The sequence below is a fragment of the Toxotes jaculatrix genome, chromosome 1, assembly GCF_017976425.1.
Source record: "Toxotes jaculatrix isolate fToxJac2 chromosome 1, fToxJac2.pri, whole genome shotgun sequence".
Taxonomy (NCBI): Eukaryota; Metazoa; Chordata; class Actinopteri; family Toxotidae; genus Toxotes; species Toxotes jaculatrix.
In genome coordinates, this window is record NC_054394.1 from 6497011 (window position 1) to 6522682 (window position 25672).

Below are 25672 nucleotides of genomic sequence, written 5' to 3' on the forward strand. Positions count from 1 at the left end.
CAGTTTTACCATCTGCCTTCAGTCTTCTGTTGCCTTGTTGTACTGTTTGGTTTGAAACGGTGAGCACCCTTCGCTGGTTCTTCACAGGAGCAGAGCAGCTGATGATTCAGATCAGATCCTGTTTCAGATTCCTGTACGTGCATCCAGACATTATCAAGCCCATTTCTCCATCACTTCTCTTTCCCATTACTGTCTCTTCCTCTGGCAAAAGTCCTGATCCTCAACAGACACAGCAGAGTTGATACTGGATCTGAGATGCTTCCACTGGCAATGGGCTGTTAGTATGAATCTGGTATTAACTGGGCCGTAGAGGTTTGATCTGATCTGACATCTGCTGTCTGAACTGAGAGTGAACACAGGTGATCTGGTGCCGCTGCGGGTTCAGTCAGTTGATGCCTCAGGACTGACTGTGGCTTTTGTCCTTCTTCCTTAGTCAATATTGTGGACATGAGACGCAGTGTGACATTTGGAGAGTTTTATTCCAAAAGGCTGTATTTATTTAGGAGAAAAAAAAAAGAAGACATTTATAGTTCATGCACTCAGCATAAAATTTCGATGTTCCAGTCTTAATGTTCTAATTTAATCTGGAAATACTGAAAAAAAGAACATCTGGTTCAAACATTTTATCACTTTTATCCTTTTTTTTTTCTTTCTTTTTTTTTTTTTTAAACTGGGACATGGTTGCCATTTCATTCTGGCAATAAACTTCAATAATTCTCTGTAATATGAAAAACATCAAACCTCAGCAGGATGTTTGTTGTAGCAGTTTGAATTGATCATTATTATTTTTTTTTTAATCCCCTCTTGTTCTCTTCTATTTCAAGATTTAGTGCCTTTTTTGGACGGTAGACTGTTCTGTAATCGCTATGTAGAAAATCTACATATGCCTTTTGTTACTTTTTCATCTGTTGGATAAACCTTATTTGTTATTTTTAAGGTGTGTTTTTATTGATATTCTATTTACAAGGGAATAAAAACTGATCAGAGTCCACACAGTGTGTCTCAGCGTGTTCTGTTTATGTGTCAGTGTGTACAGTTAGGGACTAATGCAGCCTGGGTTCAGGGTGTCTGTTCCAGCTGGGATCACATACACTGAGTAAAGTTGAAGGACCCAGACCTGCTAAAGAGAAAGTATAAGTCTGTACCAGCACACGTCTCTTAGTACAGATTATTTAAATAATTCATGTTCATTCAATGCTCCAGTCACTGAGTGAAGACAGTGAGATTAGACTGAAAGCTCTGAAGACTAAGAAGTGTAGCTTCTTCACCATGAATGGCTTGACATGACAACTGTGCAAACTTCACACACCGATGAAGATCCAATATGACGTGGTTGAAAACTGTGGAAAAAGCCAGTAAGTGGACTTTTGAGTTCTTACAAAAAAGTAGGTGATTTTATGTCAATACAGTCACGTCTGTTTTGAGAAATCCTGTGATTTCCAGTGACGATGCGTTCATCTCACCTCTTCACAAGCAATGTTTCAGTGTATTTCACACATCTCCTACAACACACCGCTCACTTTTAGTCACCACTTACCATAAGTCTGAGACGTGGACTCTAATCATAACTCCAGACGCTGCATCAGTCTCCCACAGTCACAGCTCAGCTCATTTCCTTTAACACTAAACCAGCCTGGTACAAATAAAGAACAAATACTCCTGTTAATCTTCCTTTTTTATTTTTTTTCTTACCAGATTACTGTTCAGATGATAAAAAAAATGAAAATTATAAATGTATTATCATACATGTTTATTCTTTGGATTGCAGCATAGAATTACATAAAAGAATTAAATTAATCAAAACCCAAACTTGTGCTCAGATTTTTCTTTTTTATAAGTCTTAATATGCGCGTATATACACATACACACATCGAACGACCACTCCGATGGTGCACTCACTCATACAAACGACACACCAACACAAACCCGCTCCACACAATCACCAGTAGCAATGATTGATAATGATTAGTTAGGATGATCGAGATATAGTAATACTGTTGACCAGGCCGAGGCCACGTTAAATCCACGTTTAATGATTCTCATTTCTCATCAGATGAACGTGTGAAAGGTTATAAGGACTGGAGGAGTTTTTTTTTTTTTTGTGCAGGAATAACATAGTTCTACTGAAACTCCCTGACTCAGCAAGCACCAAACCCTCTCCTTCAGATCCTATTAGACTTCTATTATTACACAGTTCAGTTAACTTATGGCTGCAGGTACCTAGAAGGAGTATTAATACCAACTGCCTTTAAAATGCACCAAGAGCAGCAGCTGTAGCTGAATTTTCCTGGAAAGCAGACCCAGCTGTCATTGCCAAAAACCGTGAGAAAAAAAAAACCAAACAGTGCACGTGCAGAAAGGCTGTGATGCATCACCTAACAGCCACATATTGCTTGTTTGTGTGGTTTATTCTAATATTTGAGTAAGTGAACGCAGCCAGTTCAGGAGTGAAGCAGGTGCAACTCTCTGTCAGCTTAAAGGCCTCAGGGAAGAAGTTGGCAGAACCTTCTGGACGACCAAGACCAGGGACAGAGGTAGTAACAAGGTGAAAACTCACTACCGAGGCAGGAACACACATTTTTTGTCCAACGCGGCTGAAGCTGTCAGGTACTCTGCTGTGGGGCAGTGGTGGGATTCACTTCCACTGCCTCTGATGATGTTCTGGTTGTATATAAAACTCCCTGTGTGGAATGACTGAGGTTTGACAGCAGCCACCAGGGGGCGACACAATGGCCTTCCTTCTAGTTGAAAAGAGTAATGAAACCTGACAGTTTCAAATGACTCACAACTAACTTTTTGAAAATGGGCTTTTTTTTTTTTTTTTTTTTAAATCTTTTTTCATAGTGAACCAGAACGGGCTGATCTGGTTTTGGAATGATCCTTTTAAACAGCACAGTACACTGAGGGTTTAGAGTACAGCATGTGTAGTTAGAGAGCTGGGATTATTCCTGCTAAAACCTGTCTGGCTCCAGTTTGAAGGCCACGTTAAGGCAGGGACAAGACGTGTCGCTCCAGACCAGCGGTCCCATAGTTAGCACCACACAGCTGCAGGAAATGCAACAGGAGGCGAACGCAACAAAGATACGGGACCAACTCTGAGCTAAACAGAAGCACTTAAGAAAGCAACGAGAATAAAACAGTAAACAAACAAAAAAAAAACATTCTGAGGGGGCTGAGGACACACACAGATCAATGAATATGTCTGGACACAAATCACATCACTAAAATTAGAACTAAATGTGGTTCAGATGGTCGATACAGTCACATAAAGAATAACGCTGATGGCTTTGCTCTAATCTGTGCAGTGGCAGAGATGGACACCACTGAGACGAAAGTCACGACACTACGTCCATTCAAAACAGTCACTACTGATGTTAGTTTGCTCTTTCTACCCTAATGTCAGCATCACACTCACCCTGACGGACTAATGCATAACGTGGTGCTGCAAACTGTGTGGAGAGTTCACAGAGGAAGTGTGCTGCAAGAAAACACCAATGCTTCCACTACATCTGAGCTGAGCTCTGCCGTCATGTTAAATACTACTAATACTCACGAGATAACCAACGTACATGGTTTTACTTAAAAGGCAGTCGAGCAGTGAGTGAAGAGTATTGCTCCAAAAAGTCTTGAACTGAAAGCAGAAAATGAGAACAGTCTAAAGAACAACAGGGAAACTTGAGAACACTGAATCATCAAAAAAAAAAAAAAAAAAAAATCTGGTTAGATTTTTCTTCCCACATATACAAGTGTTCCAGAAACGAACTCCTCAATTCCCTCTGGAAACTTTTGTGCAAATGAACCGAAGCACTGATATGAGAACAGTGTGTGGAAGATACATGGTCACATGGTTTCTGAGGCACAGTAACATAAAGGAACATCCAGAAGCCTGAAGTGATCTCAAACCGCTAAAACCGTGTCCGAGCAGAGACCGGGACAGGAAAGTCCACCAGCCACGGAGACCGGAATTTTAGTTTTTATCAGGAGAACATTGAGGGTGAAGGGTTCTCAGTCCCGGCTGAAAGTCCTGAGAGTCATAAGTGGCAGCTGATGGTCATTTCCCATCTTGGTAAGGGCTCGTGGACACAACTGAATCAACGCCAGGTCCATCCCACATCCCACACACACACACACACACACTACACGCACAATACAGAAGAAACCTTTATTCCCTTCCTTCATTACCACATCACTATTATGAACCACAATTTTATAAAAATAACCAAACCAACAAGTCCAACCTACAAACCACTTCACAACCTTGCCGACCAATAACATACCAGACAGCCACCTACAGTAACCAACCAGCCAATCAGAGAACTCCAGGGTCCTGAAGTAATAAATACACAGTTAGTAAACGGACTATGGTGATATACTGTTTCCTCGTCTCACACTTCAGCTTCAATGCACCTCCAACATTAGATTTTCCTCACTCTTCTCTAAATATCAGTGTAGAGGTGATTTTTTTTTTCACCCACACAATATTCTAACCGTCTCTTTTCCAAGGCTCACATAACAAAGTGCCTCATTTTCAAAAACTCTACTGCTTCTTAAAAAATTTATTGGCCACTGAACCACAGCACTGACATTAGTTTCTCCATCTGGGATTAAAGGAAAAAAAAACAAACAAACTACTGAATCCCAATATAGTTTACAGTGAGAGATAGAGAGTGTTAGATAAATCAATTGATCCATTTACAGGTAAATTTACAATGCTAATAGCAGCAATTTTCATGGAATCATTTGTGCAAGATTTCTTAAAATAAAAAGGCTTTATCAGTTTTCATGCGATAAAGGCATGTGTACGAGCATTTAAATATAAATAGTAAAATCACGCTTCTTGGATTAAGAAGCGTGTGATATACAGGAATGGAAAAAAAAAGAAAAGAAACTTTGCATCCATCAAGATGATAGTGTTTGGACATACTGAGTGCACATACACATATAGTATTCCATATTATATATCTATATGAATCGTTATATCATTAACACCACAAATCGTTAGATTCTTTTCCATATAGTAATTAACTGTTACCATAGAAACAGATAGTGATGACAAAACTCGGCTCAGGGGACATGGATAACATGTCAACGAGCATAGTCAGGTTTGTCATCATTAGGATATGAACCTGTCCTGGCTGCTGTATCTAACAGCACATGCTTATTGCTCACCTGGTGAGACTCAGGACGACTCAGACCCAACACTTTACACTGACCACAGTCTCCAGGGATTTAGAACAGTGACTCCTCACAGTCAGGAAACTTGTGAGAGAATCGTCAGAATCAAAACAGCAGAGGCTGAGATATCCTACTACGAGTCAAGCTCCATTAACGCCAGATCCTACATCTCCCACAATGCAACTCTTTTCATTCGACCGTTCCCGCCTCACGAATGTCCATATCTACCCATGTCTATCAGAGTCCACGCTCCCAGTTTGTAACACAGGCTTTCTGTCTTCATGAACAGCTGCTCTGACAGGCTGAGGACGACCTCTACCGGCCAGTGAACCCAACTTCATGTCCTGGAAAAGTATCAGGAGCACATGTGTCCTCACAGCATACGTACAGTATTGTACTGCCAATGCTTTTCCATAAATACACAGGAATGATAAGGTCAGTATAAAATGTTAAAGTCCCTCTGGAATGTTTAATAAAAAACTAATTTAAAAAATCCCAAAGTCTGTCCCATCTTCATTCTCTTCAGCAGAAGTGTCAGGACTGTTCGATCAGTCCAAACTGCTCCTGTGTTTCATACTTTCCCATAACGTACATGTAGCTCACTCTCCCAGTGGTGTCATTTCACGAATAAAAGATAAAACTTAAACTTCTTTTAGAAACAGATCAAATGCATAGAAGCAAACTGATTCTTGGAAATTCCCAGCAGGATTTCCACGTGTCCATCTCATGTCCTTTTCCTCAACACATACACGTGCCAATTTCCACCAACACAACGCCAAACTGCTTATCTGCAGACAGCGCCTCCTGGTGTCAGAACGTCTTCGGTCACTTACAGAGGACGACCAGGAAACGTGATGTCCAAAGCAGACGTCCAGAGAGTCAGGAACACCATCACAGACATCTCCGCTTTCCAACAGCTTCATGTAATCTGTTGTCTGCCTCTCTGTTTTGCTGCATCATGGCCACAGACACGTTCTGCTCACATACAGAAACTTTTATCCAACGTCTCCAGTGCAAAATCGACTTTTAAAGCCTCCCAGTACAAACAGCTCGCTCCCATAGTGGCTACGTCCAACGAGGACACACTTTTTCCTGCTCTACACATAATCTTTAACACCAACACGACTACAACAATATGAAGTTGTGCATACAGGTCAACACTGTACAACATTTACAATTACAAACACAAACGTGCACACACACGTGCACACACACGCACACACCCCTCCTTAGCCTTTCCCCCCTCTACAGTCCCTGAGATCACCTCACACTTAGCACAAGGCATTCTCTTCAACACAAACACAGCTACAAGAAGTTAAATACACAGAAAAACAAATGCAAACCAAGCCGTGGTGAAGGCACATTCTGGGAGAATCTATCTTCAAGAGAAAAGAAAAGGAGTCCAGGAGGGAGAGACGAGTCCCAGACACTGAGTCAAGGTGTCGGTCTGCAGATTAGACCAAGAGAGTTCAGGGGAGTGGCAGCCGGAGCAGGCAATTTTAGGACAGAGAGTCTGGAGACTACCAGGGAGAGATTTCATATCTGTGGCTGCAAACACATCACAGGTGAAAATGCAGCAAAAGGCTGCTGTCACAGTAAGACTGGCATGGTCTGAGCCCCCCCCCAAAAAAAACAAAAAAGTGTTTTTTACTCCACTCTAAACTGCCCCACCCCCCAAGACCCAAATGATCATTTCATCAAATTGTAAATATGTTTGCAGATGTGACCTGGGATCAAAAACGTGGCTCACGCCTAAAACGTGACTAGTTTGCATCCCTGTGGTTCAGCTCAGAAAGCTTCTCTGAGGCAAATCGTCCCGTCTGCAGCGTCCAGTCCTCGCCCCTGGAGAGCTCTGTCACTCCAAATATGATAAGGTCTGCTTGCATTCACTCTCAGCAGTCTTCCCATTGACTGCCACTAATTTAGCATTATCTTCTCACATGATAAACAGTCCCTCCATGGACCTCTATATGCTCTGCATAGTCTTTCATCAACTTCTTTGCATTCAAGTCTCTTCACTGTGTTTATTCTGTTTCCATCCATTAACTGTGAATGGATGTTGTGAGTGTAGTTTCCTACTATAGGAGGCAGGTAGGCAGTAAAGTCAGTTCTGATCTGTAAGCCTGTTGCATAGCTGGGAGGAGGGGGAGTCGGAGGAGGGCTGTGGGGAGTTCATCTCTCCCATCCAGCTCCTAGCTTCCCTGTCTCAACTACTCCAGGATTTGCGGTTCTCCCCCCTCCGGGCAACAATGGCTTCCCCTCGCAGGACAGGGACGTGGGCGGGAGGGGCAAAGTCTCCCGTACGCCGACTGGTCCGATCACGACAGGACAGTCGGTCTGGGCGAACCAGCAACCCGTAACCCGGTTTACAGTGGAAATACCGATGACCTCCCACTGAACCGTCATTCTTACCTGTAGGGAAAAAAAAGTGAGGATCATCACCACCAATCAGACGTCATTAGCACTGTATCATTATTATTTAAATGACCACCGTTGAATTGATCCTTTTAATTGTGTACCTACCTACAGGAGTTTCCAGCTCCACCCCCACCCACACTCCCTCAGCAAACTGTGTCATCCCCACATAGCGCACCGTCCCCGCCTTATTGCCTCCTACTGTAACATATGCCCCTTCTGTCAGCCAATCAGGCAGAATGTCATCATGGCTACGCTCTTCATCGTCCACAAAGATCTCCAGCCGTTCAAACCCTTCACCTCCTCCTCCTCCTGAGTTTACCAGCCTCTGTTTAGAGAAGGAATTTTCCGCTGTGATGTTGTTGTGATTGGATGAGCTGTTTGAAGAGGGTGGAGCGGCCATCTTGGCGCCACACTGAGAAGGAGAGGTCACAACATCGTTCCTGTCAGCACCTTGCTGCTGGGGGTTTGTGGGCAACGTAGTCTCAGTAGCCAGGAGAGAGGAAGACGAGGAGGAGGGTTGGAGGACGTCAGACAGGGTAACTGTAGACACACTAGTGGAGAAGTAGCCGCTTGACGACTGGCTGAGGGGGCTGAGGGGGGTGGTGTCATGCGGGTCATGCACAGGAAGAGGAGGAACTTCTGGGAACTCTGCCCGCCTGTCTTTGGTTGGGGGCTGCAGAACAGCAGTCTACAGAAAACCCCCAGTTGCCGCAGGAACAGAGGGACAGACGAGAGCATGCAGACAAGGCAAAACAAAACAATAATCAGTACTAATAATCAACTTCTCCAGAAAAGCTACAATCATCTTTTGAGCCAACAGGAAGGAATGCAACAAAGTCTGTGGTCTCTCATGTGTTTGTGTTATTTGCTGGACTATTTCCATCATCTGCTATTTTTTTTCCTCATTTGCTCCTGGAACTTAGGACTAAATGAACAAGGCAGCGGTAGATGATTTCATGATGTCGGACTCCAGAGTGAAATTGGGGTTACAAGATACAGTAGATCCACATTTTTCAAGTGTGACTTAAAATAATACTGACATGTCCACATGCACACTGAGAGGGTTGTTGTTATTTGTCCTTCTCTCCATACTGCCCACAAAGTGATTTCAATTTACGTGATGGGAGACAAAATCCACACTCCTTATTCTGTATAAAATACACTGTGAAGTTCAAGTGAAGATAATATGAGACTTTAGCTGTCGGAGTTGAGTCAAATCAAGTGTGTATCTCCTTCAGAGGCACCGTGTTTCCAGTATGGAAGATTCCCACTTGATTTATTTTACTCAGACTGCTGGAGCCTCATTTTAGCTTTAGCTGACGTTTGGAGAACAAAGACTGTAAATCATTTACACTGAAATTCATTAAAGGAGCAATCCACCCATATTACAACCAATGAAGTTTAATTTACTTATCAGAAGGAGTACTATTCAGCCCATCTCAACGTTCTTTCATTTCCTTAAACAAAAAGTCTGCGTTACAAAGTGGAGGTGTGGGAGCTGAAAGACGTGGCCGCTTAGGAGGAGAGGTCGTCTAATGTTACCACAACAGGAACTAACAGTTAGCATGTCTCTGTCTGCTGCTTCGATTCTGATCATTCTCACTCTTGCAAGTCCCCCATCTTTGCAATACCAATCTGCTCTGTGGTCAGTATGGACAGACGGAACTAATGCAACCAATAATACTTCCTATGTAAATATGTGCATTTAAATGTTGAACTGAGATACATGTGAAAAAATGTGAACCTATCCTTTAATGCTGTGCACCTTGAATGTGACTAACTGATAAATACAGCAGTGGATTCCCAGAGCAGTTTGATCAACTGACAAATACACAACAAGGTAACACAGATTTCTGTTCTGCTTTAATATGAAACTAGACCCTATACTGGCAAAAGTTCTTCATCAAATCTTAGCTAAAAGTTACTGATCAACCAGCAGAGGCAATAAAACAAACAGAGGTATGTAAAGGGAGGGAGGACGGGCCACAGTCTCACCATCTCAGTCTTGACTCGACTGTCGTCCCCTCCTGAGGACGTCAGGATGCGAGGCACATGCTGCTGGGTTACAACAAACAAAGGTCAGGACAAAGAAATAAGGGCACATGTTTGCATGCACGTACGTTCACTTCACTGGAAATGTACCGGTTTAACATTTATTCCTCCATCAAAGTTACCTGGAACCTACCATGCACGGTTAAACACAGTCAAATAAAGCTTCACTGACAGTTAAAGTTCCACTGAAGAAAACTAAATTAAAGTGCCTTGCTCAAGGGCACCTTGACTGTAACCGTTAGGGGGAGAGAGAGGGTTTGTGCTCCATGTCACTGAGCTCTGCTATCCCATCTCTGCTGACCTGCTGGTTGTGCGGCGATGGTCTCAGCTCCTTCTTGTCATCTCGCACTGGAAACAGAGACTTGAGCAGTTTGGGCATCTGAGGAACCAGCGACTTAACTGAAAGATAAGAGGCAGCAAGTCCTGAACGACCTGGGGGAAGGGGTGGGGAGGCGAGAGAGGAGGAAGAAGAGAGGAAGGAAGCAAAGGAACAAGAGGAGGTGCGGGAGGTAGAGGAAGTGTGAAAGATTAAGACAGGAAGTTGAAAGCCAGTCCAGGAAATGGCAAAAAAAAAAAAACAAACCCAAACACAGTGACAGACTGACAGGAGAAAACACCAGCTGGCACAGATGGCTGATTTAGATATTACAATGATCCTACAAACATTCTAATCACTGGAGCATGAAACAGAAATGAATCAAAAATCAATTAATTCTGTTCATTTCTTTAACAGAATTAATCCATAGCATGTCACAGTAACATGAATTCTGATTGACATGGAAAAGAAGTAGCTATGAGTCAGCTCGTTGACAGAAAAATGATCAGACTGATCAGACACTGAAAGCATTGGTAATGAGTATGTGAAGAGAGAAGTTCACACTCTGTTAGAGAGAGCAGAGATAGATAGAAATGATGTCAGGAGATGGAAGAGAGAGATATGACGCATCGCATTTGCTGGGATTGATGGGAACAGAGCAGAGACCCAGCATATTATAATACAAACAATGAAGCATGGGATGGTGTAGTAAAATGTGGCGTTATGGCAACATCAGACAGGAGAAGAGACTGTAGGGAAGAGGAAGAAAGACCAGGAGGAGAGGCTCTCAAAATTTAAGAAGTAAAGAGATCTGAGTGCAGGAGAAATTAATAAACTCTGGTGGAAAGAGAGAAGAACGAAAAGATGGAAAGGGGGGTAAGATGGAGGAGTATGGGTGGGGGTGAGGGGGGGTTTACCTTGCTCTGGTTCCTGGGTCTGTGGGGAAGTCATAGCGAAGGGAGTAGGAGATGAAGAAGGGGAAGTGGAGTAGGTGGAAGGGGAGGAGGCGGGGCGCGGGAGGGTGCGGTGGAACTGAGAAGGCATGAAGATATCCTGCTGACTCTCCCATCGGCCCTGAGACACAGACAGGCAGAAAGACGATACAGCGTCGGTTTGAAAATCATGAAACACGACATCAGAGCTGAAGTATGTGTACTAGTTTAGTGTCTGCATGTTGAACAGTGACCAAAAAGTGTGTTACCCTATCATCCAGCAGGCAGGTTGTGGACAAGTCTTGTCTACTTCCAGACAGCTGAGGATGGACAGACAGATTATTGAGAGAAATTATATGACATTGCAATATATTGGCATCATCTTGTACTATAGTATATTGGTGTTGTATTTGTGTTTTACCCTGTGGACAGAAGGAGAACTTAGGCTCCGTCTGTTGCTCCTCCCTCTGCTAGCCAGTTGTTCCTTCACTGCCACCTCCTAAAACACACACACACACAAACTTGGCATGTGTGCTAAGAGACATATACACTGTATGCTTGACTACTGTTCTATATGTATCGTGTCTATCTGCCTGAGATGATCTATATGTATTTAATCCAGTTTTCCTATCCACCTGTCTGAGTCTATCCAGAGTCAGGATGTTCTCCACACTCAGGACACTTCGGAGGTATTTCTCAATAGCAGCCTCATCGTCGCCTGACTGGCTGTTGTGTGCGCTGGCAGCGAGCCGGGCCAGCATCTCCCTGTCCTCAGATCCAGGGGCGTCCTGCTGAGACATCATAAACATTTGTGTTCAGTAATCCTCCCTGCTGAAGACAGAACTTCGAGCATATTTTCATCTCCTTACCCCAGGGATGTTGGAGACCACCTCGAATGTGACCCCACAGCCTGGTATGGTGCTGCGGGTCGACATCCTTCTGAGAAAGTTGTGGGCAAACCCCTGGCGGCCAGGGTTAACGTTAACGCAGATTCTCTTCCTCAGGACCACCTGCATGTCGGCAGGATGGCTGAGCTGAACCACGACTCTAATCGTCAGGTATACCCGCTGCTCGGGCCACGCCCCTCCACGACTGAGCTGGGGGCATTCATGGACGGTAGAGTCCCATGATGCCTCTGCTTTCACCTGTGGGGTCAACAAAGACACCTGGTTATGAAACTGTCCCTCAAATGAGCTCCAGGAATTCCCCAGAGTATTACTCAGTGCAGGTCTGTCCTCACCTCTCCATCATAGTGTTTAACAATCTGCAGGTCAAAGAAGTCGTCCTCATCTTCTCCACTCAGGATGGCATCCCAGCCTCCAGCCTCAGGAACCTCAAACTGGTCTTGAGAGCTGAGATCATCAGCTGGAGAACAAAACAAACAAACAAAGAAACACTGTAAAGCAGTCTGAGAGGAGAAACACACAGTCAGCTGTGTTTCAGAATACAGATCACAATACAACAGTAAAGTGACATGACTGTGCTAAGACTTAGTGTATGGATCAGAATGAATCTGTTTTTAAACCCATAGAAGTGTCGTACGTTTGAGGTTCAGGAAGAGGACGGGAATATGAGTCTCCATGCCTGGCAGAGGAACCCTGCAAACACACATGCAAAACACACTGTGATCAACGTGCATCTTTGTGTGTACCTTTGTGCCTCAAAATGCTAAAGTTTGAGGAAACGTTAAATGAATCACATCAGAGACACAAACACATCCTGCCATGTGTCGTACCATTCAGCAGGTGCTCCGGGAATGCCGCTGCCAGCAGAGGGCACCATGACGGCGTTTCTCTCCTCTGTCAGAGTCAAGCGCCACTCCAGCAGCTGAGCTTCCCTCTCCATGTCATCCTCTGTCTTTTCTGTGCACACAACAACGCTCAAACATTAAAGACCTCCTACAACTGGAAACCACCAAAATTTAACGGGCCAAATTCCGAAGACGCCTGCAAGATACAAACCACTACTACCCCGAGTTACAGGAGCAGAGCAGTGTTACACATTTTTGAATGTGAAAGTGTTATTTTCTGTATGTTTGGCTGTGGTGAGAGTTTGTACAGTGTGTGTATACTGATGCGTGTTTGTGCGTTACCTGATTTGCTGACCAGGCTCTGCAGGTGTTGGTCGAGGTATTCCTGTCTCTTGGTGAGAGCGGCTAGCCACTGCCGCCGCAAACGCTCCAGATCTCTCTCCTGTCCAACAAAGCAGTCGGTTAATCAGCTTCTGCCTCAATTCAGCTGTAGGTCAATTTAAGACTTACTGAAAGAGAAAAATAAGCTGTAGACAGAGTATTAGTTGTATTAGTTGGTCTACCTGATAACTGTCCATCTCATCTCCTTCCTGGTTTGCTGTGGTGTTTCTGATCTCCACACAGCCCACTGACACCGCAAGTACTACCTCTGCTATCAGAGGCATGGTGCCCGAGTCTTGAACTGAACGCACATCCACCTGGATTCGCCTTGACTGACCCTAGAGAAGAGTAGTGAGAGAAGGGGAAGCAGGACACAGAAGTGTAGAGGACAGGACATTAGACATTAGAATATCTTTAAGTTGGTTTTTCGTCTGAAGTTTGCTAGCTCCACCTGCTGTGACCTCGTTTACTGTGGTTGTGTCAGGGCTTATCCCTACCTGCCGAAGCTGGAAGATTCCCCCCGTCCGTACGTCTCTAGCGGGAACCACTTCCACTGGGACAAAGTCTCCATTCTCATTTATCTCCAGGATTTGAATCCACAGCTCCAGACGACGCGTTACCTCACTCCATCTGAAAAAAATGAATGTTATCAGCACATCTGGGAAACAACAGAGTTGTAAGCCAGACTAAGAGTCAATGGCGAGTCTACCTGTCCCGTAGTGTGCGTGTCTTGGCCTGGATGATGCTGAGGTCCCACAGGGCGGGGTTCCTGCCTGCGTCTGCCTGCCTGTGTCCATAAACCTCAATGGCGACTGCCCCTTCAGTGAGGTACTCGATGAAATCCTCAGTCACTGACACTGCCAGTTCCTGGAGTACCCGTACAGATCAGTGTCATACAGACTACTTATAAGTGACCACACCCCTACCACTGATATTTTCATACAACAACCCATAAAAAAAAATGAATGAAAGCTTTTCGATTTATTGTTTAAGATTCTCCTCCTTCCCTCCCAGTGTTCACCTTGCAGCTGTCGAACACCACCATGCAGTGTGGGTCCTTGGTGCTGGGTGACGAGGACGATGGGTCCACTTCAGGAGCCACGATGATGGGCTCAGGCTGGTCCCAGAATGAGTACTGACAGAAGACAAAGTTGGACAGGTACTGGGGAAGACCGGTGGCCTGCAGGATTTTAATCTGCAGAGAATACACAAGTCAGAGGTCATTTAAACACATCAGTTATATTGAAAATTAAAATGCAAAATCTGATTCCTCCTGATAAAATAGACTGAACACACTTAGTGCTCCTTGAAGTATAAAACAAAGCTCCAGGAATGACTTTAAACTACTGACTGAGCCAGGACTAAACATAATGCACTCTCTCAGACGATCTGTCCATCTTACCATGCATACAAGTTTGCGATCCTGGACTTCACTGTCTTGGTTGTTGTCTGCTTCATCTCCTCCAGCCATGTTGTCCTCTAAGCCCCCTCCAACCCTTACCACCTCCACATGGAGACGCCCTGCAACCTGGTCACATGGGGAAGAGGGGAAAACACCGAAAACAGATTAAGCCTGGAAGATGTCAGCTTATCAATGGTTGACTTTGCATTTAGTCATTACTCATCCTTTCCCTAGAATTTTGTTATCATGCATAACCATTCTAGTAACAAGATTACACTCTTCTCTGTTTGACGATAATCTATGAATTTCACTTTCTCTATGAATTTCTGAAAGTCACTCTAGACAGATGTCACAGAAATCTCTCTGGAAATCTCAATGGAAGAATGTGGTGGGTTTTTAGAAACCCCAACAAAAAAGCACTAACCATATTCACATGCCAATCCCATGAAAGGTTCAAATTCCCCATTGATTTAACTGTTAAACCTGCTTCAATTATGACAGGAAATGGGACTGAAAGCAGAGAAATAGGCTTCAAAATAAAAGCAGCATGAAGCTTTACCCGACTGAGACATTTAGGGTATAATAGGATATAAAAGTTAAACTTTCAGTGGTTTCAATTATCTGTGTAGCCCAACAGTATGTGATTCCCTACCTCTCCCTTCTGGTTGATGATGGGAACAGCATACTGGAGCTTGACGTCATAGAACAGACAGGAAAGGAAGACATTGGCAACGCCGATCAGACTGTGGTTTTCCTGCTCGTCAAAGAACGGGTCAGCTCGACGGAAATATGAGCGCATAACCTAGACAAAGAAAAAGGAGATTTGACGAAAAAGCAAGTTTTGGCATATCATAATGACAAGTCGGCATCTACAGCGCTCATTACTTATGGTTCAAAGAGCCGATCAAAGGGTATGTCCTCATTACATAATTAATACAGACATATATGGTATTTGTGCACTCATGCTTACTGATGGCACTGGCGCTGTCATAGTGACCAGGCAGGGTTATTATAACACTTGACATGGCAATGTTGTCAGGCTGACTCACTGGGTTGTCATGGTGATGGAGGTGGTAGTCCTGCCACTCCTGGTATAGCTCTCTCATGTCCACCAGACGGTTCTCCATCTTCTCCAAGCTCCATATTTGTTTCCCTCGACACCGACGTCGAACCTGAATCGCTGGTTCACTGAGCACAGCATCCCTCTATACACACACACACACACACACACACATACGGATGTAATTAGATTATGGACTATGATTAAAACAGAAGACAGGAGACCAACACATGAGTGAGTTCAGACCTTGCGGTTTGCATTGAGGTTGTCTGATGGGATCTGCAGGGTGACTCTGTACTCAGTGTGTCGCTCCAGCTCCTCAGCAATGAAACAGGCTTCTTGCACCAGGAGGTTCGCCCTCACTATCTGCTCCCTCAGCCTTCTCAGACTCCTCACCAACACCACCTCCCTGCAGGAGGTGTCAGGGAAGAAAGGGAGATAAAAAGGGATTGTTGAAATGTTAAATTTGCATTGGCTTATCAACAAAACAAGCAAAAACATACCTACACACTCATAGATGCTCTCACCTGTCCTCATTCCACTGCCTCAGTCTGCTCTGAGCACTGGTTGAATGGCTCATCCCTCCCATACTGAGTCTCTCCAGGCTGCGGTAGTGAGACTGCTGTCCCGGGCCTTGCTGGCCAGGCGCCGGTGCTCCGGAGTGGCCTGTGGACAGACGGTCCGGGTTCAGCTTCTTGCGGAGCTGCTGGAGTTCCTGCTCATACATCTGCCTCTGACGCTCCAGAGCAGAGCGCTTCTCCTCTTCATGCTGCCTCTCCAGAGACTGGAGGACTGCCTGCATGGGGTCTGACAGGACAAAACGGAGATGAGTCAGAAAACAGACCCAGGAAAATAAACTAAGTCATGTTCTGCTGTCTTTGCAGTACGTAGATGTTGAATTTTAACACTTCCTTACCATTGTTGCCCAGTGCTTTCATCATGACCTCTGTCTGGGCGAACTCGTACGAGAAGCTGACTTCACTTGACACTTCGCTGGCTGTGTCACCATCTGCATCCAGCTGCTCACTGCTGCCACTGTTCTTCATTACGCCACCCTCACCCTCCTCATCCTCTGCTCCCCGGGAGCGCCGCTTAGGCAGGTTGATCCTACAGGTAGGAGGTCCAGGTTATTAACTCTGATCTTTCACAGAGACACAGTGCGTTATTGCGTTATTTGTTTGATTTGCTATAAACAAATTGTGAGTGATCAGTGAGTGGACGAAAGTTTGAGACATATAAGAAGAAGTGGGTGTGTTCAATAAAAACTAAAATAAACTGTGTAAAAATGTTTATAAAAGAATGCACATGTAACTTGTAAAAAGACTAAATGGGATATTGAGTGACATTCTACGTTATATGAAAAACTATGAAACACATTAGAATATTTAAAAGTCCAAACAACAAACAAACATTTAGGGTTTGTATAACATTACCTAAAGAAGTGGTTGTTTCCCCAGAAGATTCGGTCGCCATGGTGAAGCTGCTGAGCGCTGGTAACTGGAGAACCATTAACACATGTCCTATAACATAATAAAAACAGCAGTGGCATTAGGCTGCAATGTTAAAAACGGATGCGATAAGAATTGTTAATCTTGGCAGAGTTGGTGGGCTGCTCTTCCAATGGAGCTCAAAAGACTTTGTTGTTTTTTCCCCTAAACTCAGTTAGCTGTTCCACACCACCACTTATCGTATCTTACCGAGCGTTGCGGTAAGGGGTGAGGATAACGGCAGCATCTGCTGTAATGTCGATGACACAGTGTTCCGCCTGGATACCCATCCCACACAGCTGGATGTCCTGAGAGTCTGCTGAGCCCACCTTTGTGTGTTCCTGAGACACAGCATTCAAAATGTTATGAGATGTTATAAGCTGAGAATCACACTTTGAATAACACTTTGACCAAGTCATGCTTAGTGTGGTGAAACCTAAACACGTTTTTGAGTACATTGAGTACAACCCTTCCCAAGACATAACACTGTTTTCCACAGGTACCCACTGTCAGTCAGACACAACTGACTCCTATTCAGGAGATTAGTTATTAAAATGAAACTTCAGTTTCTCTGATCCAAACAGTGTGCGTTTGTAAAGATTTTCTATGGACAGCTGAGTTATTGACAGCTGTGTCCAACAAAGATGGTAAATTAAATTATACTGACACTATTGTTTGGTCTTCTGTGTAAATAAGGGAATAAATAACAAAGAATTAAGAAAAGCATGAGGAACACAGTGTGTAGGTACCTTCAGGTAGTACACCAGTAGTTCATTGAGTGCAGGATCAGCATTAAGGTTGACAAGAAAGCTCTTGTCATCTCCAACTTTAATCCCTGAAGACTGGAGAGAAATACCCAGACTCTCTAACTGCTTCTGGCGCTCCTACAAACACACAGAAAGACAAACATCATCTTACACAGTGTATAATAAATCAATATCTGTGGATCTATAATTTAAAAAAAAAATGCAGAAAATCTTATTTAATTATTAGATTTTCCCACCTTTTGTACATCTTACCTGTGCAATCTCCTCAGTTTTGCGAAGCTTCTCCTCCCAGGTGATGGTCATTTCTTGAATCAGCTTCTCAGACTCTTCCAGTCGCTCTTTCAGCTCTGGAGCCTTCATAGACTGGAGAAAAAAAACAAGAGCACATGAGAGTTGGAGAAAGCAGAGATTTTTACATGCTGATTTCTAAGATTTAGAAGATGTCTCACCTCTGCCTGGGTCAGCTGTACCCGCAGTTTCTCTACTTCCTCTCGGAGCTCCCTGATGATGCGAGCGTTGGGGTCTTCATTGACGACAGCATGGTTGACTATGTTCTTTGCTCGGTCGGCATAACGCAGCGTCGACAACGTCTCCTCATAGTTGTCTGCTGCTGGACTCACGGTTGCAACCATCGCTGTGCGACTGTTGCCTCCCAGACAGTCCTGGAGACAGGCAGAGAGACAAAAAGAGGACAGAAGCAGGGAGGATGAAAGGGGGAGAAATTCTATAAAAAAACAGTAGTAAAATAAAATTCTTTATTTTCTGGTAAAAGAAAATAAAGAGGATGCACAAATAGAATGTCTTTCCTCTGTCTCTGACAGACATGTATGCTTATCGTGTATGTACCTTCAGCAGCCATGTCAGAACAGAGTCTCTGTAAGGGACAAACTTTGTCTTGTTCTTGGCGGTTCCCTGTTCAGCCAGCGCTGAGATAACCAGACCCAGCGTAGTCAGAGACCTGACAAACACACACATACACACAAAAACACTAAGCACAAGTGCTTTCCATTTTAATTTATGTACTATAACATCTGTAAGACAACTGAGTGTCAGATTCAAGTAAAAAAAACCTGACAGGAAAAACACCCAATCATGGGTGTGTGTATGTGCATTTAACAGCTTTCGCGTACTTGTTAATGTTGCTTCCCTCCTTCAGTCTTTCTCCTGCTGCTCCAGTTTTTGCTGCTCGCTCACTTCCAGCCAGGTCTACCAGACTCAACCGACTCACCTTTTCCCCACTCGTCTAGAGAGAGAGAGAGAGAGAGAGAGAGAGAGAGAGAGAGAGAGAGAGAGAGAGAGAGAGAGAGAGAGAGAGAGAAAGAAACCAAAAGAAAGTCAGATTATTATCTAACTTGTTACAGAGAATAGTGATAAGTGATAAGTGATAACCTGAATAGATCTTTACTTAAAACTTTGCTGTTTTTTTTTTAAACTGCATCCTACTGTTTATTAGCAGAACTTTGCCTCTCAGGTCCTGCAGATGATTGTTGATTTTTCTGTCCACATGTTTGTTAAAACTAGACAACTTTCTATTCAACTTTCTGTTTACTGTGGAAAATTAGACCTCCAGGGTAAACTTTGATCAGACTTTATCCCTTTTAATACTTCCTGGTGACAAAAGGCAACAGTAAACACAACATTGCATCAACAAACTTGAAACTGACATATGGCAAGCATGTTACTCAAAGTGATAATGGCAGCCATAAATGCCTCTGTCATCAGAGTATGTTCTGTTTCTTTTGTTGCTAACAGCATTGTGCAGTTTCAGTCGGGTGCTTGGACATGTAGCGGCAACAGTGGCCCTGCAGCCTTTCACAGTTGGAGATTCTCATTTCTTTCCCCAGTTAAACGCAACCAGCTTTTGCTGATATGTCTGATTGAGGGTAGCGTGCCATATGGCAGAGAGAACCGCAATGTCTGGTCTAAGGACACACAAACGTCCTGGGGCTGCGCCGTAGGACATTTTTGCAGCTCTGGATCTGTTGACATTCCTGAAAGCAGTACTGTGTATCCACATGAGGTCTGACAAATCTCTGAGGGCACATCAATCACCAAAGAATTTCCACATCAAGGCAATCACCTGCTGGGTTTTCAACAGCTTTCAAAGAGAGCACTGCCCTGATCTGCAAGCATCAGAGCTACAGGCAACCCAGAGATAAACAACAAGGTGTTTGGCTTTATCTGAAACCTCACCTCATCACTTTGCTTTTAAGCGTATTTGAGCTGGATGCTTTGGTCCATTAGACCTTCTCAATGCCTTTCATGTAACAGCTACCACATGACTCCACAATGCTCTGTTAGACTGTGGTTTCCCATCTTTCACTCTCTCACTGACAGGTTCTCTCTGTGTCTTTCCGAGAGCTGTTGAAGATACGGATATCACATCCCCATCTGCACTGGGACAGATCCTCCCCAGGCCAAGCGTGGCGGGCCAGTAGCTGACGAGGCTGAATGTAACACCTGATCTACACATGCAGCCAAAGCAGAATGTCAGCAATTGTAGTCATCGGTGTCTATGTCCACATGAGGGCTGCTCAGCCACAGCAGTTCTCCAGCTATTACACTGCATTTTTCTGATAGTTCCAAGGTCACGCGAATAACGATCAGTGTACAAAGGAAAAAAAAAAGCAAAGGCTGAGTCCAAAAAAATGTAGATAATTATCACTCTGTACCTCATGAAGAGCCGCTTTGGCCTTGAAATGTGCATTTCCACTGCTTCTGAAGTGTTAAGATCAGGCAAATTAGATCTATGGCAGATTAAAAAAAGTAAACAACAGCTGCATCTGAAGCACAGTTTTCAAACTATGAGCTAAATGAGAAAACAAATGAGACTTCAGACTGTTATTTATTTCTGCTTTAGAACACAACTACCATGAAACAAATGAGCAAATTAAGTTGCATTTCTCTCCTTCACTTGCTTTGTTCTGTCCACTGTCGCTCCCCTCCCTCTCTTTCTCCCTCTAGCTCTCTCAACCACCCCTTCACCCTCTTTCTCATTTGTTTGTTTGTATTATCAGCTCATTTGCACTGTTTCCCTCTTTCTCTCACTCCCCTTTTAAAATGTGTTGGGAAGACAACAGAAAACCCCTAGCTTTGTTTTTAATACTGATGAACAACAAGAAATGTCCAACTTTCATCCTAGTATTGATACTGGAGTACTTCATTGTTTCTATGTATAAAGTGGTACATGATGATGTACAATGCACATCCCTGCAAGCCCTGCCCCTAAAATCAACCACTGGAAAGTACTACCTCAGAAACAGGGACTTTTTTTAGTACCTGAAACTATTGTAGAGGAACAACATTTTGTCTGTGGTTCCTACACTCAAAACACAAGTTTAGTTCCTGAGTTCCTCAAAAGGTGCAGTGCTCTGGGTCCACTGGGAAAGGGGACCCAGGGCACTGCAGTGGAACACCAGTCACACAAACCTCATTCTGTTGTGTACAGAAACCTATTATTTTGTTTTTAAATATCAAATTTTGCAGGAGGAGCGCTGTGTGATGAAAGGAGAACAGTGTAAAATGAGTATGTGTGTGTGCATTGTACTGTGAAAACAAAGGCTACCTTGTCTTGAGCAACTGATAGTTTTAATCTTACAGATTTGAATAGATTTTCAGCAAGATCAACGTTAGGGAGCACTGATACAGATCAGCCTCTGGTCAGTACAGCTTCCAATCCCCCAGAATTAAGCAAATTATTATACAAACAAGAGATGTGTATCTGTAAGACTGAGCAACTGAGATCCAAAAATAGACTGAACCGTTTATTTTTATTTATTTATTTATTTTTAAATTAGGCACTAAACTGTGTATACATATTTGAGAGCCAAATATAAGGAGGGGAGGCAAAGCTGGTGAATGTGAACAACAGCAAATACAGTGGGAAGCTACAGCAACTTAGTGTAATTATTGCAGTGATCAGTAACCAGATGGTCACATACAGCACCAGGCCTTTTCACCCTGTGGTGTCAGACTTAGAAAAGAATTCTACTTTCTTTTTCAATGTTCATGTGTAAGTAAGCAGACACTCTTTGATCCTATTCCCATAAACTTCTCAACATAGATGGCTGGTGAAAAAGTGAGAAAATACCCGCCCGTGTGGCATCGTCTTGCTTAATAAAGGATCCTGTTTCCAGCAGAGCTGACACCTGATTCAGTAACCAGATCAGCAGGAAGGACATGCAGCTTGTCAGCCTTGGCAGCTTCAAGGTACCAGCACAGAACAAGTGTCAGGGCATCAACACATCAGCACACATAGTAAACAATCTAGTAGATGTCAATGTGATAAAAAAACAAAAGTAAAAATAATTCCTAGAAAACTGTATCCTACACCAAACATTATCACCAAGGCATGACAGGAGTTAAAAAGGCAGGGACCGAAATAGCAAACAACTGAGGGTTCAGTGGCAGACAGGGTCAAAGTGCAAACTGACTGAACTTTGAGTAGAGTGTATGAGCAGGGCATGCTACTAAAAGGAAATCCTGCAATGAGCCGCTGAGCTTCAGAATGACTCATCCTGCACTGAGTGATTCTGCTACCTGTAACACGTTTTTTTTTTTTTTTTAAACCTGCCCCTCCATCACCAAAACTGGCTGAGTCACTGTACAGATGTGCTATGATCTATAATCAATATTCCTCTAAAGCTGAGGAGAAGTTACTTATAAGTAGAAGAACCTTCAGTATAAATTATGAAAGAGCCACGGTGAAGTGAATGCCTAAATGCATGTGCATGCTACAATCAGACTTTCTGTATTGAGGGGATGCTGTTTTACCACAGCAGACAACCAAGAAGACAAATGTCCTGTTTAATATCATTATACAGTAAAACAGAAGAGGTTCTGCAGATAAAAAAAGGAGTAATTTAACACTATATTCATTTATTTGAGTCAGTAAATTAAATGTACAATCATTTTAAGGTTGCAACTACATTATTTTCATTACAGATTAATCTAAGGATTATTTGCTCAAGTAATCTTTTAGTCTCGAACAATTCATACAATAGTGAAAAATGCTAATCACAAGCTCAGTATTGTATACAAATCCTGCTTTGTAAGAAGCTGGACCCTGAGTATGTGTGACAACTTTATTTGATAAATAACTTCAACAATTAACTGATTATCAGTCAAATATCAGGCAATTATGATTATGATGTTACATTTTTTACAGCTTAAGAAAAATGTGAAACTATCAAATTATGGCAGATATTTGATTGTTTATATACACACTCTGTGCATGTATTTAGCAAACACTCTGGGGCTTACATGCTGGCTAAATAATACTGTAAATACTATTTCTCACTGCCTTGAGAACACTGGTTCATTGTTCAGCAGTCTACTTATTAACTTTTGTTTTAAAAGGTATTTTGCATATTGTGCTCAGCACTTGTTATTTTCCTTTGGCTTCCTCTGAACTTTGAAAACATGGCCAACATCTATTGGAACTGCTGAGCAGCACCAAGCAACAAAATGTCTAACAAAAAAACAATCTTACTAAATACTAAAGAACCAGCACAGGACACAGAGTGGCAAGATAAACTCTAAAAACTGTTCAGATTGTACTGAAATGAACAGGCATATGGTCTACGGAGGCCTGAACTGGTAAAAAAAAGTTACCTTTGAGAACGCAAACGTATATGAAAGTTTCATTCCATTTAACGTTTTTATTTTGAAAGAGGAGATGATAAAAACACACCAAAGAAAAATAAAGAACTGCCCAGTTCAATTACAGGATGTGTCAGCAAAGTGATTCATTCACTGACTACACAGTCTACACATTGCCTGATGAACCTACTGACTGACTGACCAACTTAGTGACTGACTCTGGGTCTGCCTTGAAAACAAAGCGGCCTGTATCAGCTGACGAACCCAGAGTCATGCTGGTGAATTATTAACAGGATTCGCTGGTGGCAAATACGTCTGGAAATAAGAGAGCAAGGAGCAGTAGAGGCTAAGTGGGTCAGTGGGGATGGAGAATTAGTCATTTAGGTCTTTTCTTAGAGTGCCCAGTCAGACAGCTGAGCTGACACCACCCACAGGCAGCAGCAGCTGACTGATCAAAAACTTGCCAGTCACTGTCTGCCCAGTCAGAGTTACACACACAGATGAATTCTGGGACAATAGAAGGGTGGGGTTTAATACACGATGATGAGTAAACTAGGATTCACTTGCTGGTGCAGGAGGGGTGGATGGTAAGGTGTGCCACATGCAAAAAAGGACTGACATCAGCAGAATGACTTAATACGAAACGCTTTGAGTAAAACTTCAAGACACTTAAGCATCTAAACGAATACATTATACGTCATTATACATCAACTATTGTTGAATTTCTTTATGTTTGCTGACCAATTATAAACTGCCAACAACAGCCAATCTGGGCTCCACCCCTTACGGAGGTGCTATGGCCGTGGCTACAAAAGCAGAGCAAATACAATCCCTTTGCTACCAAAACCCACGTAGCACCATGATCCTTACAACATCAACTGTGACAGCAGCAAGCCACACCCCCAGCGACTGTCCCAGACCTACCCCCTGTAGTGGAAGAAGGCTATGCCCCCTGTGGAGGCCATGAAGCAAGCGTGCTAATTATCTAGTGAATTTTTACAACAACAGATGATTGATGGCTCAATTGATTCCACTACACATCCAGAACTGGTTCAAACAGCATCTCTCGCACCAACCACATCTACAGTCATCAGCTCTGATTTTGTGTTTCTGCACTAAGCATCTTAAATACGAATTTCTGATTGTATTTTTATAGTTGTCCTGAACAGTTTTCGAAAAAAATTCAGTGTGTTTAGGTCAGGTGTCTTACCCCAGCTTGTGTGTACGTATTTCCATCATCATTACTTACCCCAGACTGCAAGTCCTTGAGTGTGTGTGTGAGGATGATGTTGAAGACGGCGTGAGATCGACTGCTCTCTTCATTCATGTTGGTAGCAGCGACAGTCCGAGACTTATTCCCCTCTGACATTAGAGACTCAATGTCCTGTCAGAACAACAGACATCACACAGTTGATGAATGAGTGATAATAATCTCTTCCCAGTTTGATTCTACGTGCTTTTCAGACTACAGATCAATTGGTTTATTGTATCCTAAGCTTGTTAAAATATTTGGTGAGCATTTTAATTGATAAAGAGAACATCTGAATCTCCTGGAAAGCCTGATGTAAACTATAAAATGTTATTAATTCTAATACTTAAAGGACTAAACTCTTTTCAGTGTGATTGGTGGGACAGACTGTTACCATCATGTGAGCAAAACTGTTACAAATCCACAAAGTTTAAAGATCAAAGTGAGAGGGAAGTAAGACATGTGACTGTGACCAGCCAAAATGTGATAAAGCAGTGTCCAATGGATGTTGGGATATGAGTGAGCGTAACACGAAAACGGACGTAAAAACATGGTGAAACTTAGTGCTTATAATATCAATATTTTTACCTTGTAGCTGGCCACAGCTAGTCGAGACAGGCCATCCACGTAGGGGCCCAAAACTTTATGCTCCCTCACCCTCAGAGTTTGTCTACCCCTGGACAGAAAATAAAAACAGGTTTAAAAAACAGACAAACACCAATGTCACAGTCACTGATGTATTAGCAGGATTGGCAATATAGACTCAGTTAGTTCTGGTGACCACTACAACTTTCAATAGTTCATACAGACTTTGTCAACACGGTGCTCTCTGACTGATTCAAACTTGCTCCAGCCCTGAGAACTTCATCATTCTCTGCTCTACAGCGAAGTCCATATGGTTGTCAGATGGTCTTCTCCTCTTTGACCCGTTTTACTGAGGTTAAAGGTCACGTAATGAGTGAAGGTCAAAGGTTATGTTGTCTGGGGCAGCAGACACAGGCCTGTGCTGCTGATTTACTGCTGACCCGTTGGACATGAACTGGCCTCCATCAGTGACTGCAGGGCAGAATGATAATCCTTTT

General features: G+C 43.3%; 1 protein-coding gene across 9 annotated transcripts in view; it reads right to left on the minus strand.

Moving 5' to 3' along the window:
• Positions 1 to 25672, minus strand: part of kif13ba (kinesin family member 13Ba) — a 64009-nt gene that overhangs the window by 18635 nt on the left and 19702 nt on the right. For 2 of the 9 annotated variants that reach the window (XM_041033566.1, XM_041033574.1), the window contains 32 exons: positions 25179 to 25266; positions 24591 to 24725; positions 18871 to 18983; positions 18587 to 18698; positions 18190 to 18402; positions 17993 to 18103; positions 17723 to 17857; positions 17184 to 17314; positions 16920 to 17006; positions 16403 to 16593; positions 16014 to 16293; positions 15733 to 15895; positions 15476 to 15631; positions 15079 to 15228; positions 14427 to 14552; positions 14046 to 14219; positions 13734 to 13891; positions 13522 to 13654; positions 13207 to 13362; positions 12986 to 13085; positions 12629 to 12755; positions 12436 to 12491; positions 12134 to 12258; positions 11763 to 12038; positions 11529 to 11684; positions 11315 to 11392; positions 11163 to 11213; positions 10879 to 11035; positions 9947 to 10077; positions 9589 to 9651; positions 7699 to 8281; positions 1975 to 7587 (listed from right to left, as the gene is read on the minus strand). In XM_041033566.1, the coding sequence (XP_040889500.1) occupies positions 7382 to 7587; positions 7699 to 8281; positions 9589 to 9651; positions 9947 to 10077; positions 10879 to 11035; positions 11163 to 11213; positions 11315 to 11392; positions 11529 to 11684; positions 11763 to 12038; positions 12134 to 12258; positions 12436 to 12491; positions 12629 to 12755; positions 12986 to 13085; positions 13207 to 13362; positions 13522 to 13654; positions 13734 to 13891; positions 14046 to 14219; positions 14427 to 14552; positions 15079 to 15228; positions 15476 to 15631; positions 15733 to 15895; positions 16014 to 16293; positions 16403 to 16593; positions 16920 to 17006; positions 17184 to 17314; positions 17723 to 17857; positions 17993 to 18103; positions 18190 to 18402; positions 18587 to 18698; positions 18871 to 18983; positions 24591 to 24725; positions 25179 to 25266 (4921 nt within the window). In that variant the 3' untranslated portion in view covers positions 1975 to 7381. Of the gene's footprint in view, positions 1 to 1974; positions 7588 to 7698; positions 8282 to 9588; positions 9652 to 9946; positions 10078 to 10878; positions 11036 to 11162; positions 11214 to 11314; positions 11393 to 11528; positions 11685 to 11762; positions 12039 to 12133; positions 12259 to 12435; positions 12492 to 12628; positions 12756 to 12985; positions 13086 to 13206; positions 13363 to 13521; positions 13655 to 13733; positions 13892 to 14045; positions 14220 to 14426; positions 14553 to 15078; positions 15229 to 15475; positions 15632 to 15732; positions 15896 to 16013; positions 16294 to 16402; positions 16594 to 16919; positions 17007 to 17183; positions 17315 to 17722; positions 17858 to 17992; positions 18104 to 18189; positions 18403 to 18586; positions 18699 to 18870; positions 18984 to 24590; positions 24726 to 25178; positions 25267 to 25672 lie in introns of those variants that run through there. The other 7 variants (XR_005893845.1, XM_041033602.1, XM_041033586.1 and 4 more) reach the window with 7 other exon arrangements.